This window comes from Nerophis ophidion, linkage group LG15, assembly GCF_033978795.1.
Source record: "Nerophis ophidion isolate RoL-2023_Sa linkage group LG15, RoL_Noph_v1.0, whole genome shotgun sequence".
In the NCBI taxonomy this organism is placed as follows: Eukaryota; Metazoa; Chordata; class Actinopteri; order Syngnathiformes; family Syngnathidae; genus Nerophis; species Nerophis ophidion.
The window spans coordinates 44,909,081-44,924,151 of record NC_084625.1 but is presented as its reverse complement, the minus strand read 5'-3'; the positions used below and the strand labels follow the sequence as shown (position 1 = coordinate 44,924,151).

Here is a 15,071-nt window from a genome sequence, read left to right as displayed (position 1 = left end):
TAGTTGCTGCTTTTCCACATTTCGTTTCGTGATGGCCACAAAGTGAAGTGAAGTGAATTATATTTATAAAGCGCTTTTCTCGAGTGACTCAAAGCGCTTTTAAATAGTGAAACCCAATATCTAAGTTACATTTAAACCAGTGTGGGTGGTACTGGGAGCAGGTGGGTAAAGTGTCTTGCCCAAGGACACAACGGCAGTGACTAGGATGGCAGAAGCGGGAATCGAACCTACAACCCTCGAGTTGCTGGCACGGCCACTCTACTAACCGAGCTATGCCATCCCAAAACCTAACTAGAAAAGCACTCGGGAGTGTGCAGACCTGCACCAGACCCCATCTCCCAATACTGAATAATCCTTAATAATCAAGGTGATAAAAATGAGGTCACACAGCACATTTTTGGGGTCCCACTTTTTTGTAAGCGTTTTCCCAAAAATTATAATTGCTTGCGTCATCCTGTTATATCTCACTTTCTATATTGTGTTTTGGAAAAAAGGTTGTCATAAATGTTAAATTAATTTAAAAAAAAGAATACTAAAGAAAAAACATTTTTACGCTTATGTATTCAGTTACAAATAGTCATTCACTTTTTTCTTTCCTTCATGGACCTAAACTTTAGCGATGCCAGTATTTTTATTGTAATATTTCCAGAATGTGTGTGTTTTATTTTGGGCCACAGTAAGACAAAGAAGTCCACCCTGAGATCGGTAGGTTGTGAGTTCAAACCCTAGCCAAGTCATACCAAAGATTATAAAAATGGGACCAATTGCCTCCCTGCTAGGCACTCAGCATCAGGGATTGGAATCGGGGGTTAAATCACCAAAACTGAATCCTGGGTGCGGCCACCGCTACTGCTCACTGCTCCCCTCACCTCCCAGGGCATGATCAAGGGTGATGGGTCAAATGCAGAGAATAATTTTGCCACACCTAGTGTGTGTGTGACAATCCATTGGGACTTTAACTTCATTTTTTAGTTTTAATGCCATTATTTTAATAGTCAGACCTGTGTGTGCACAGATTTTCCTCCAAGCGGCCCCCGAGCTAAACTGACTTTGACACCCCTGCTCGAGGGTATCATCTGATGGTCAACTACCCGCTTGGTATTGTTAATGTGAGCAGGACTGTCACAGGCCGTGTGAGAAGCTGTGAAAACATGAGTCATCCTTATAGATTGTCTGGGAGCCCATTCCATTATCTGATGGCTCGGTAGGAAAAGGCTGATTGGGAGAAGGCAGATTTTCCTTTTAGAACGTTCCACTCACCCCTGGATACAGACCCTAACACTCTGCTTGTTAGTTGAGAGCACAGATGTATGTATATTTTTAAGGGAGGAGGAGCAGCAGCATCAATTTATAATCTTATGTACCAGGCTTACATTGGAGTACCTGATCAAGTAGACTGTATTTTTCAAGTATGTTACAATGGTGGTATCGCCAAGGATTTTAAGTGCCTAATTACGTAATGATCTGAGAGGATTTAAAATGGTGTTTGGCTTGAGACCATGATGACATATATTACGACATATGTGATATGATCATTGCATTGTAAAAATTATTTTGCTGCTTCCAGTGATTAAAAAGCTCCTGTTGTGCTGGAAGTTGGCGATGTTATATATTTCAGAACACGACATACCTTTTTTAACATGATTTTTAAAATTTTAGCGTAGGATCCATTATCACGCCTAGGTATTTTTTTGTATAGAAGAACTTGGACCACTGTAAACCTTTTTGATTGATTGATTGAAACTTTATTAGTAGATTGCACAGTACAGTACATATTCCGTACAATTGATAGTTTAACCTTGCTTGCAAACACTGGTCCCAAACTTGGTATTTACATAACTGAGGTATTCCTCAAGGCACGCCTTTTAAAGTCCTCTCCTGTTTGTCCGTTACACATTTATTTACTAGTGCAATTTACATAACCTCGGTCTTGTTTTCTTCAGATGCAGTCAACAGAGATTTGTTCAACTTTATTTAGTTACACTAGTAGTAGAGATGTCCGATAATGGCTTTTTTGCCGATATTGTCCAACTCTTAATTACCGATCCCGATATCAACCCATACCGATATATACAGTCGTGGAATTAACACATTATTATGCCTAATTTTGTTGTGATGCCCCGCTGGATGCATTAAACAATGTAACAAGGTTTTTCCAAAATAAATCAACTCAAGTTATGGAAAAAAATGACAACAGCAGCTTGGAATTTGGGACACGCTCTCCCTGAGAGAGCATAAAGAGGTTGAGGTGGGGGGTGGGGGGGGCAAACGGGGTTGTATATTGTTGCGTCCCGAAATAGTTAGTGCTGCAGGGGTATCTGAAGGTTTGTCATGTCTTGCGGTGCAGATGTTCTCCTGGAATGTGTTTGTCATTCTTGTTGGGTGTGGGTTCACAGTGTGGCGCATATTTGTAACTGTGTTAAAGTTGTTTGTACGGCCACCCTCAGTGTGACCTGTATGGCTGTTGACCAAGTATGCCTTCCATTCACTTGCATGTGTGAAAAGCCGTAGATATTAAGTGACTGAGCCGACACGCATAGGCAGTGCCTTTAAGGTTTATTGGCGCTCTGTACTTCTCCCTACGTCCGTGTACACAGCGGCATTTTAAAAAGTCAAAAATGTTACTTTTTGAAAACGATACTGATCATTTTGAAACCGATACAGATAATTTCCGTTATTACATTTTAAAGCATTTGTCGGCTGATAATATAAGGAGTCCGATATTATCAAGGTTCCATTTTAGTTCCTCTATTTTGTCATCATTCGGGCTATTCAGTTAGTGGCTAGTGAGTTCAGTTGAAAAAAACTTGTGAGAGACACACACTTTTGCAGCAAATCTTTAAAAACAACAGAGTGCTCTTGTAACTCTGACAAAATAAATGTTCGAAAATCAAATGTCTACTGTAGAGGATGCTGACTCTCCAGAATATAAAAAATTAGACTTCTCTTAAAAAATTTGAAAAGTCCGTCCCCCTGGAAATGTGGCCCCCAAAACAAGTGTGTTGAATATCCCTGGTCTAGAGAGGGGTTAATATAACTGGGCCCCTTAAAGTTTGCATATAATATAACTGGGCACCTCAAAGTTTGCGGATATGCTTTTTTTAAAGCATGTATTTTACAGCATTTTTTTTTTTTGCCTAAATTAACTCTAAAAACTTTGTGGCCACATGCGTGGACAGCACCTTTTAGCTCCTATTTCCAAAATAGTGTACACTACTGAATTGGGGTCTCATGGCCACTTATGTGGACACTTATACTGCCATCTGGTGGTGTCAGAAGAGTATAACATACAATGGAATTTGGAAAAAAAAGTGTAAAAATAAGATTTAGTATGTCACTAAACATGAAGTACACGTGTGTGTACTTATGGACTAAGTGCATCATATATAAACATGAATCTTAGTTTTTATTCTAATTAGGGTCCAATAAGCCCAAATAGCAAAGATAAATAAAAAAAAAAGCATGTAAAAAAGCAGCTTGGTCCTTAAGAGGTTTAAGCATTTTTCATACATAAAAATGGTCAAATAAACTATAATATCAATTTGATATAGTAATGATCGCAAGATGAGACCAAACCAATCAGACCATACTGTTCAGTATCCTGGCCACTGATTGGCTCAGCCTTGATTGATTGATTGAAACTTTAATTAGTAGATTGCACAGTACAGTACATATTCCGTACAATTGACCACTAAATGGTAACACTCGAATAAGTTTTTCAACTTGTTTAAGTCCACGTTAATCAATTCATGGTCATTCATGGCCTCAAGCAGGATTACTATATTGCATTAAAGTGTAAAAAGGATTATGTGAGTCTTATATAATTTCTATGGGGCTCTTAGGTTTTATATTGTTTTTAAAAGCTCTTAAACATATTTTTATCTTTTAGCTGTGGAAATATTAGCTATATAATCAATTCCTACTTTGTGGAAATGTGTTACCAGGCCGTGGACCAACTAACAGCAATAAATTGGCGTTTACAATATACTTTAGGGGACCATTTATTCATCTATAAATCTGTAGCCCTGGAAAACCGATGTAGTCAGCAGACACGGAGGGCATTTATTTAGGTGTTTAATTTTGTAAATAATGTAAATAATTCAATGTATATACTATGATGATTAACTTGTGATGACTGTATTATGCTGATAGTATATATTTGTACCATGATTTGATTAACGTGGACCCCGACTTAAACAAGTTGAAAAACTTATTCGGGTGTTACTATTTAGTGGTCAATTGTACAGAATATGTACTGTACTGTGCAATCTACTAATAAAAGTATCAATCAACCAAAATTGTAGGAATAAAATTGTGTTCCTTGGGGATCAATAAAGTTTGTCTAAGATGACAGACATGACCCGAAACTAGTCATTTCAAAATGTTGACTGTCTGGCTTGAAGGAACATCAACAAATTAAATTGTGGTTGTCAGTACATCATTTATTATTTTGTACAAGCAGAGTAAAACAATTATGGAATCACTCTGTTGCAGACCTGGGCTAATTAAGGCCCCGGGGGGCCGCACGCTGCCCGTTAAGCTTTTCAATCTGGCCTGCCGGACATTCCCAAATAAGTCCAAGGAAGTCCTGTAGGGAGTGCTCAGAGAGTATGGGGTATCGGACTGTCTTATTGTGGCGGTCCACTCCCTGTATGATCAGTGTCAGAGCTTGGTCCGCATTGCCGGCAGTAAGTCGAACACATTTCCAGTGAGGGTTGGACTCCGCCAAGGCTGTCCTTTGTCACCGATTCTGTTCATAACTTTTATGGACAGAATTTCTAGGCGCAGTCAAGGCGTTGAGGGGATCCGGTTTGGTAGCCGCAGGATTAGGTCTCTGCTTTTTGCAGATGATGTGTTCCTGATGGCTTCATCTGACCGGGATCTTCAGCTCTCACTGGATTGGTTCGTAGTCGAGTGTGAAGCGACCGGAATGAGAATCAGCACCTCCAAGTCCGAGTCTCGCCCGGAAAAGGGTGGAGTGCCATCTCCGGGTTGGGGAGGAGACCCTGCCCCAAGTGGAGGAGTTCAAGTACCTAGGAGTCTTGTTCGCTAGTGGGGGAAGAGTGGATCGTGAGATCGACAGGTGGATCGGTGCGGCGTCTTCAGTAATGCGGACGTTGTATTGATCCGTTGTGGTGAAGAAGGAGCTGAGCCGGAAGGTGAAGCTCTCAATTTACCGGTCGATCTACGTTCCCATCCTCACCTATGGTCATGAGCTTTGGGTTATGACCGAAAGGATAAGATCACGGGTACAAGCGGCCGAAATGAGTTTCCTCCGCCGGGTGGCGGGGCTCTCCCTTAGAGATAGGGTGAGAAGCTCTGCCATCCGGGAGGAACTCAAAGTAAAGCCGCTGCTCCTCCACATTGAGAGGAGCCAGATGAGGTGGTTCGGGTGGCATCTGGTCAGGATGCCACCTGAACGCCTCCCTAGGGAGGTGTTTAGGGCACGTCCAACCGGTAGGAGGCCACGGGGAAGACCCAGGACACGTTGGGAAGACTATGTCTCCCGGCTGGCCTGGGAACGCCTCGGGATCCCCCGGGAAGAGCTAGACGAAGTGGCTGGAGAGAGGAAAGTCTGGGCTTCCCTGCTTAGGCTGCTGCCCCTGCGACCCAACCTCGGATAAGCGGAAGATGATGGATGGATGGTTGGAAGATGGAAACTGTAGCTATAATGTGCAGTGATGTTTTCAAATGACCGTAAGTCTTGAACTATACAAAGTATTTCAATGGTTGGAATCTGCACTTTTGCATGATATGCTAGTTATTATGGTCATCTAAGTCAAAGCAGCTTATACGAGGCACCAAGCACTGTGGGTGGGGAGCGTTTCCACTCAGTTTTTACTGAGCGGCCAGCCTGAAATGCGGGTGTCAAGGTCAGACGCGGAAGGAGATTTTCACAACAAAGTTCTAAAGTATGGGTGTCAAACTCTGGTCCGCGGGCCAAATTTGGCCAGACGGTTTTATACAGCGTCGGTGCCGCTGTATAAAACCGCATTCACAACTAATACTCCTACTTGCCAACCCTCCTGATTTTCCCGGACTCCCAAATTTCAGGGCCCCTCCCGAAAATCTCCCGGGGTAAACATTCTCCCGAATTTCTCCCCATTTCCACCCGGACGACAATATTGGGGGCGTGCATTAACGGCACTGCCTTTAGCGTCCTCTACAACCTGTCGTCACATCCGCTTTTCCTACATAGAAATAGCGTGCCAACCCAGTCACATAATATATGTGGCTTTTACACACACACGCACACAACTGAATGCCATGCATACTTGTTCAACAGCCATACAGGTCACACTGAGGGTGGCTGTACAAACAACTTGATCAATCTTACAAATATGCACCACACTGTGAACCCACACCAAACAAGAATAACAAACACATTTCGGGAGAACATCTGCACCGTAACACAACATAAACACAACAGAACAAATACCCAGAACCCCTTGCAGCACTAACTATTCCGGAACGCTACAATAAACCACCCTTCCCCCCAAGCAATAATTAATGTTTTACTCATGCACCTTATCTTGCTACTTCAAGGCTTGAATGTTTGATTAAGTTGTTATTGTTATTTTATTTGCAAATTTATCAGCCTGTGGAAAAAGTTTATTTTGATATTTACCTCAATGAGCTGCAAATATAAAAGAGGCACTCCATTTGTATTTAAATTTATTTGATATGCCATTGATATTTTTTAATGATTATTATTTAAAACTCGATTTTACACGTCACTATAAAGTTATATAAGCCTTGCTTGTTCAATATTCAATGCAAAACTTGTTTGGGTCCGTATTAAAAGGTTAATTTGTTCAACCTTGGCCCGTGGCTTTGTTCAGTTTTGAATTTTGGCCCAGTCTGTATTTGACTTTGACACCCCTGTTCTAAAGCTTAGTGATGTATACCGTTGGCGTTCATATTTCACTGTGTTTGTTGCATTTCGCTTGGTTGTAAAATATGTGGATGGAGGGGGGGTGTGATGATCAAATGACGTCAATAATCAGTGTTTTATCCTTCATAGTTAATATTGTAAATCGCACTTTGGAGGTTTCTTCCCTCCGGGTTCCTCGGACCACCAATCACTGACATGACAGCTCCTTTTCAGGGTTTGAACACTTGTTTTATTCTCCAAAACAATATCTCTAATGCGCTTTTCAGCAGTTGTCGTTGTCTGTCTCGCTCTCGCTCGTGCTCCACCTCCAACTCCTTTCTCCTCCCCGGCTGCTGCCTTTTAACAGAGCGACAGGCATACTTGCCGACCCTTCCCGATTTTCCCCGCTAGACTCCCGATTTTCAGTGCCTCTCCCCAAAATCTCCCGGGGCAACCATTCTCCCGAATTTGTCCCGATTTCCACCCGGACAACAATATTGGGGGCGTGCCTTAAAGGCACTGCCTTTAGCGTCCCCTCTCACCTGAAAAGGAGACTATTACAAACCCCGTTTCCATATGAGTTGGGAAATTGTGTTAGATGTAAATATAAACAGAATACAATGATTTGCAAATCCTTTTCAACCCATATTCAGTTGAATATGCTACAAAGACAACATATTTGATGTTGAAACTAAAAAACAGTTTTTTTTGTTGCAAATATTCATTAACTTTAGAATTTGATGCCAGCAACACGTGACAAAGAAATTGGAAAGGTGGCAATAAATACTGATAAAGTTAAGGAATGTTCATCAAACACTTATTTGGAACATCCCACAGGTGTGCAGGCTAATTGGGAACAGGTGGGTGCCATGATTGGGTATAAAAGCAGCTTCCATGAAATGCTAAGTAATTCACAAACAAGGATGGGGTGAGGGTCACCAATTTGCAAGCAAATTGTCGAACAGTTTTAGAACATTTCTCAACGAACTATTGCAAGGAATTTAGGGATTTTACCATCTACGGTCCGTAAAATCATCAAAAAGTTCAGAGAATCTGGAGAAATCACTGCACGTAAGCGATGATATTACGGACTTTTGATCCCTCAGGCGGTACTGCATCAAAAACCGACAACAGTGTGTAAAGGATATCACCACATGGGCTCAGGAACACTTCATAAAACCACTGTCAGTAACTACAGTTGGTAGCTACATCTGTAAGTGCAAGTTAAAACTCTACTATGCAAAGCAAAAGCCATTTATCAACAACACCCAGGAACGCCGCCGGCTTCGCTGGGCCCGAGCTCATCTAAGATGGACTGATGCAAAGTGGAATTGTGTTCTGTGGTCTGACGAGTCCACATTTCAAATTATATTTGGAGACTGTGGACGTGGTGTCCTCCAGAACAAAGAGGAAGATAACCATCAGGATTGTTATAGGCGCAAAGTTCAAAAGCCAGCATCTGTGATGGTATGGGGGTGTATTAGTGCCCAAGGCATGGGTAACTTACACATCTGTGAAGGCACCATTAATGCTGAAAGGTCCATACAGGTTTTGGAGCAACATATGTTGTCATCCAAGTAACGTTATCATGGACGCCCCTGCTTATTTCAGCAAAACAATGTCAAGCCACGTGTTACAACAGCGTGGCTTCATAGTAAAAGAGTGTGGGTACTTTCCTGGCTCGCCTGTCTCCCATCGAAAATGTGTGGTCCATTATGAAGCACAAAATACGACAACAAGACCCCGGACTGTTGAACAACTTAAGCTGTACATCAATCAAGAATGGTACCAACGCACCCCCCTCCCCCGTGTGTTGGTAAGGTGGGCGGGGTTTGGTGCTAACGGGGTGTATAATATAGTCAGGAAAACTCATGGATGCAAAGGATCCTGGGTATTTGTTGTGTTACTGTGAGGATGTTCTCCCGAAATGTGTTTTGTCATTCTTGTTTGGTGTGGCTTCACAGCGTGGCGCATATTAGTAAGAGTGTTAAAATTGTTTATATCACAACCATCAGTGTACTCTGTTTCACCCAGTAGTCAATCAATCAATCAATGTTTATTTATATAGCCCCAAATCACAAATGTCTCAAAGGACTGCACAAATCATTACGACTACAACATCCTCGGAAGAACCCACAAAAGGGCAAGGAAAACTCACACCCAGTGGGCAGGGAGAATTCACATCCAGTGGTACGCCAGTGACAATGCTGACTATGAGAAACCTTGGAGAGGACCTCAGATGTGGGCAACCCCCCCCCCTCTAGGGGACCGAAAGCAATGGATGTCGAGCGGGTCTAAGTGCCTTTTCAATCTTGTACGTGTTTCTGCCGAAGCTGCACACATGTCACTGGACTGGCAAACAGTTTGTACATATTGTTGAAGGTGTCAAAGTCATAGCACACCATTAATCTCGTCATCTGAATAAGCACTAGCTAACAGTCGCGAAAATATTTGCGGCCCTCGTTATCTTCTATTCTCTTTGAAACGGGTCAATATAGATTTATGAATGGTAAAAGCTGCCGACCCCTGATATATAACAATGGGCGGGTGACAGGAGGTCGCGGTGTTGATAAAATGTTGGTTCGGGTGTATGGCGGGTGGATAGTGACTTTAATGATGCAGTTTGATGAAACATAATCATGTTTCATCAAACATATATCAATGCTGTTGCCCTAGGGTAAACTGGGTAACACAAGGCATATTGACAGAGCTTAAACCATTGTTACTATAACAATCTACAAGATTAATATAGGTTGCCTCTCTCTCTCTTCCCTTTCATCTTTCGGTATTCTTTCTTTTTTTTTTTTTTTTTTTTCATTTATTTACTTATTTTTTTTTAATGATCTTTCTAGCTATCATTATGTATACGTATCGTTGCATTTGAACAACTTTATTGTTGATAATAGAGGTAATCTATTGGTTTTGTTCATGATCAATAGCGCTTTTTCTATTGGTATTTGTATTGCTCCAGTTTTAGTGTAAAAATGCTAAATGTCATTTCTATATTATCATTTATTTCACTAACTGCTTATTTGCTATCACTTTTACGATCATATTTGTACATATTATGTATGTGCTGGTGTTGTTCTATTGTTGTTGTTGTTATTGTTGTATTTGCTGTTGTTGTTTTTGTCTCTCTGTCTAATCCCCCTCTTATCCCCACAATTTCCCCCTCTGTGTTCCTTTTTTTCCTCTTTCTATCCCCTCCTGCTCCGGCCCGGCTGCACCAAATGATAATATAAATACATTTAATAAAGTCACATTCAAATAAGACAGTAAGAGAAGTATTCTGCACTTCTATTTTGTAAAGTAAATCAGAACAGTCGATATGGGCATCTACATCAACCATATGATTTGCCTGAGAAACTGGACAGGACAAAAAAAAAAAAAAAAGTGATACGGTTGCGGATGATATAATTGCCTATCAGCACATCTGTAGTATATATATATATATATATATATATATATATATATATATATAAACAGTGCAAAGCCATGGACTCACTCAATTTCAGTAAATAACTTAAATTTACAACACAGCTTCATCGTTTTCACAGCTTGTTGGTTGCTAGAGGTAGAGAGTCTTTTAACAGAGTTCGGTTGGTAGAGCGGCCGTGCCAGCAACTTGGGGGTTGCAGGTTCGATTCCCGCTTCCGCCATCCTAGTCACTGCCGTTGTGTCCTTGGGCAAGACACTTTACCCACCTGCTCCCAGTGCCACCCACACTGGTTTAAATGTAACTTAGATATTGGGTTTCACTATGTAAGGCGCTTTGAGTCAATAGAGAAACGCACTATATAAATATAATTCACTTCACTTCACTATCCATCCATCCATCCATCATCTTCCACTTATCCGAGGTCGGGTCGCGGGGGCAACAGCCTAAGCAGGGAAACCCAGACTTCCCTCTCTCCAGCCACTTCGTCTAGCTCTTCCCGGGGGATCCCGAGGCGTTCCCAGGCCAGCCGGGAGACATAGTCTTCCCAACGTGTCCTGGGTCTTCCCCGTGACCTCCTACCGGTTGGAAGTGCCCTAAACACCTCCCTAGGGAGGCGTTCGGGTGGCATCCTGACCAGATGCCCGAACCACCTCATCTGGCTCCTCTCCATGTGGAGGAGCAGCGGCTTTACTTTGAGTCCCTCCCGGATGGCAGAGCTTCTCACCCTATCTCTAAGGGAGAGCCCCGCCACACGGCGGAAGAAACTCATTTCGGCCGCTTGTACCCGTGATCTTATCCTTTCGGTCATGACCCAAAGCTCATGACGATAGGTGAGGATGGGAAAGTAGATCGACCGGTAAATTGAGAGCTTTGCCTTCTGGCTCAGCTCCTTCTTCACCACAACGGATCGGTACAACGTCCGCATTACTGAAGACGCCGCACCGATCCGCCTGTCGATCTCACGATCCACTCTTCCCCCACTCGTGAACAAGACTCCGAGGTACTTGAACTCCTCCACTTGGGGCAGGGTCTCCTCCCCAACCCGGAGATGGCATTCCACCCTTTTCCGGGCGAGAACCATGGACTCGGACATGGAGGTGCTGATTCTCATTCCGGTCACTTCACACTGCTGCGAACCGATCCAGCGAGAGCTGAAGATCCCGGTCAGATGAAGCCATCAGGACCACATCATCTGCAAAAAGCAGAGACCTAATCCTGCGACCACCAAACCGGAACCCATCAACGCCTTGACTGCGCCTAGAAAATTCTGTCCATAAAAGTTATGAACAGAATCTGTGACAAAGGACAGCCTTGGCGGAGTCCAACCCTCACTGGAAATGTGTTCGACTTACTGCCGGCAATGCGGACCAAGTTCTGACACTGATCATACAGGGAGCGGACCGCTGCAATAAGACAGTCCGGTACCCCATACTCTCTGAGCACTCCCCACAGGACTTCCCGAGGGACACGGTCGAATGCCTTCTTCACTTCACTAAACATTTTTTAAAGGCACAAAGAACAGGTCAGGCATGGAGAAACTTACATTTATGAATATAAAACTTAGCCACTAGAATGAGGTTGCAAAGGAAAAATTAATTTTCAATAATTTTTACATATGGTGCATCTTTTTTCATCCCCTGCCAGGTGTCCCCCTTTGCGTCAAAAAACGTGGGACGCGGCCCTGCTCGCCCTGCGCGTCCCCCCCCCCCCCCCCCCCCATCCACGACAGTGTGACGTCACACATTTAGGAGGGGCTGCTGGCTGTTGTTTTTTTTGCGCGTGTTTGTGTTTGTTTGCTGCCATTTTTCCGTCTATAAGCCTCCTCCTTGCTTCAGACATGATCCAGCAGCTCCCGGCCGGCGTGGTGGCGGCGATGCGCCGGTGAGAAGTCGGCCATGGAAGGAGGCTGCAGCGCGATGGAGTCCTCTTGGCGTCCCGTCCTCGTCCTGGTCTTGGCCGCCAGCCTGACGTGCTCACCTGCTTGCGCCGACACAACATTCGGTGAGCTTCTTCGCAACTTCGGCTTATTGTTTTTTTTTTTTTCCCCCTCGGCACGCATCGGAGACATTGTGTTCCACAAGATGACACCTCATTATTCCGCCACTCCATTAACCGCTTCATCATTATTAATAGACTCCCTGTTTAACGCTCATACTTTATTCATTATTAATGCATGCTGAATGAAATACACATTAGTGACCTAATTGGTTTAGAATAAGTAAGTAGAATCTTATTTTGACAAAAAAAAAAAAAAAATGTTTTCACACTTTTTTTTTTAATTTACCGTATTTCCTTGAATTGCCGCCAGGGCGCTTACCAAAGGCATGAGGTAAAAGTAAGCATGCGCCAATTAGTTTAAAACCTCCTCTCACTCCGGCACTTACCAAAGGCATGCAGTAACAATTTGAGTGTGATGTAAGCTTGGACCTTAAATCCTACTGAATAGCTCTTAATCTTCTTCCCTTTATGCGATTTCAAATGACCAGTATTGAATTCAGCCTCCTCCATTTAAAAAAATTATGACAGGGAAAGTGAAGTGAAGTGAATTATATTTAACCTTCCTTTTGTGTTAGCTTTCTGTTACCATCGCTAATGTTAACGGGTCGGTTTTGACCCATGTCTTAAATGAACTGTAAAATACACTAAAAACAATTATCTATCATCCAATTTGTTTCTCATCTCTTGGTTATCTCGTTAGGCTTCCTTATCCTTGAAAATATTGGTTTTAATATTTTTGGTTTGGGCCATTGGGCCTTTTTTTGTCGATTTCAATTTTTAAAAATGGTAAAACGAACCTCAAGAGAATCATATAAATAAAAAAAAGGTTGTTGTGTTACCTAACTATTACTAAGGGGTATTAGAATACATCTCTTAAATAAATGTTTTTTATTTATTTTTTCATTTTAAGAATTTTAACTATAGTAACATCTATGGTGTTACGGGTCAATTTCGACCCATATATATTTACTTCAAGAAAAAGGCTAAAACGTATTTTTTTCAGCAACAAAAATCCAACATCAAACAAACAACAACCAACAACCAATCAAGCAAATGAAACCAAGAGAAATAGATTACTAGTTCCAAAACTAATAAAAACACAAAATCAGAGTGGCAAAAAGTGACACTTTTAGTTTCCGTCTTTTGTTTGTTTTTGTACTGGATAACAAGGTAAAATGAGAATCCACTAAAGCTCACATGATTGGGAAAGGAGCTGGCTGTCAGTGTGTTCAGTTTTGGCTCTTATCATTGCTTTATCATCTTATTTTTATAACCGGGTCGAAACCGACCCTAACAACACGAAGGGCATAATTTCTACCAGAGCATTTTATAATTTAGTGAAAAAAATGTAAATGTTTTATTTTGTTGACAAAGAGGTTCCTGACAAAGTCAAAAAGCTTTGATGCAAAAAAATAATTGTATGTGGTGTTTTTATGCATTTAAAAACTAAAACGGGTCGGTGCCGACCCTAACACAAGACGAAGGTTATATAGCGCTTTTTCTCTAGTGACTCAAAGCGCTTTACATAGTGAAATTGTCTTTTATTGTTACGTTTTCTGGAAAATACTACAATATTCCAACAACATCACAACAAGGACTTTTTATCGCAGAGAATACAACATTGTTTTGAAAAAATTGTAACCTTTTTTTTTTTTTTTTTTAAATACAACTGTCAAAGTTAGTTGGTGACGAACCCCAAGATGCAGAGAAGGAGGCAGGCATGGAGCGAGAAAACAGGATTTAATCAAAATAATGGAACAAGAACAAACAAAAGGGTACTAACATAAAGCGCGCACGAGGCGGATAACAAACTAAGAGAGCTAGCATGGGAGCTAGAAAACAAAAAGGAACTTAGCATGGAAGCTAGCAAAAAACAAGAGGGGCCTAGCGTGGAAGCTAGCAGGTAGCAAACAGGAAAACAGAAGTCGGGGGGTGGTATAGCTCGGTTAGTAGAGCGGCTGCGCCAGCAACTTGAGGGTTGCAGGTTCGATCCCCGCTTCCGCCATCCTAGTCACTGCCGTTGTGTCCTTGGGCAAGACACTTTACCCACCTGCTCCCAGTGCCACCCACACTGGTTTAAATGTAAAAATTAGATATTGGTGTCACTCGTGACGTCACAAGTTTGACCAGGCGGTAATACGAAGCATGTGCTAATTATTTTGCGAAGCGAGTTTGACCCGGCAGTAATTCAAGGCAGGCAATTCAAGGAAATACAGTATGTGAAACTATTTTTTAAATAATTATCTAATTTGATGAATGTTTTGTGTATTGTTCATATTGTTGTTACTCAGCCAGCGTTTGTGGGTCTGATGGACCCGTTGCATTCTGTGGCTTTTAATGCCCAACAATCAAACACCATCCATCCATCTTCTTCGGCTTATCCAAGGTTGGGTCGCGGGGGCAGCAGCCTAAGCAAGGAAGCCCAGACTTGCCTCTCCCCAGCCACTTCGTCCAGCTCCTCCCTAGGGATCCCGAGGCGTTCCCAAGCCAGCCGGGAGACATAGTCTTCCCAACGTGTCCTGGGTCTTCGGTCGGACGTGCCCGAAACATCTCCCAAAGGAGGCGTTCGGGTGGCATCCTGACCAGATGCCCGAACCACTTCATCCGGCTCCTCTCAGTGTTGAGGAGCAGTGGCTTTACTTTGAGTTCCTCCCGGATGACAGAGCTTCTCACCCTATCTCTAAGGGAGGGACCCGCCACCCGGCGGAGGAAACTCATTTCGGCCGCTTGTACCCGTGATCTTGTCCTTTCAGTCATGAC

The 15,071-nt window shown here is 42.6% G+C and overlaps 1 protein-coding gene across 1 annotated transcript in view; it reads left to right on the top strand.

Annotated features, from left to right (window-relative positions):
- Nucleotides 1–12,040: 12,040 nt before the first annotated feature.
- Nucleotides 12,041–15,071, top strand: part of ptprn2 (protein tyrosine phosphatase receptor type N2) — a 437,308-nt gene continuing 434,277 nt past the window's right edge. Inside the window, exon 1 of the mRNA XM_061922231.1 lies at nucleotides 12,041–12,314. Within this exon, the coding sequence (XP_061778215.1) occupies nucleotides 12,209–12,314 (106 nt within the window). The 5' untranslated portion in view covers nucleotides 12,041–12,208. The remainder of the gene's footprint in view (nucleotides 12,315–15,071) is intronic.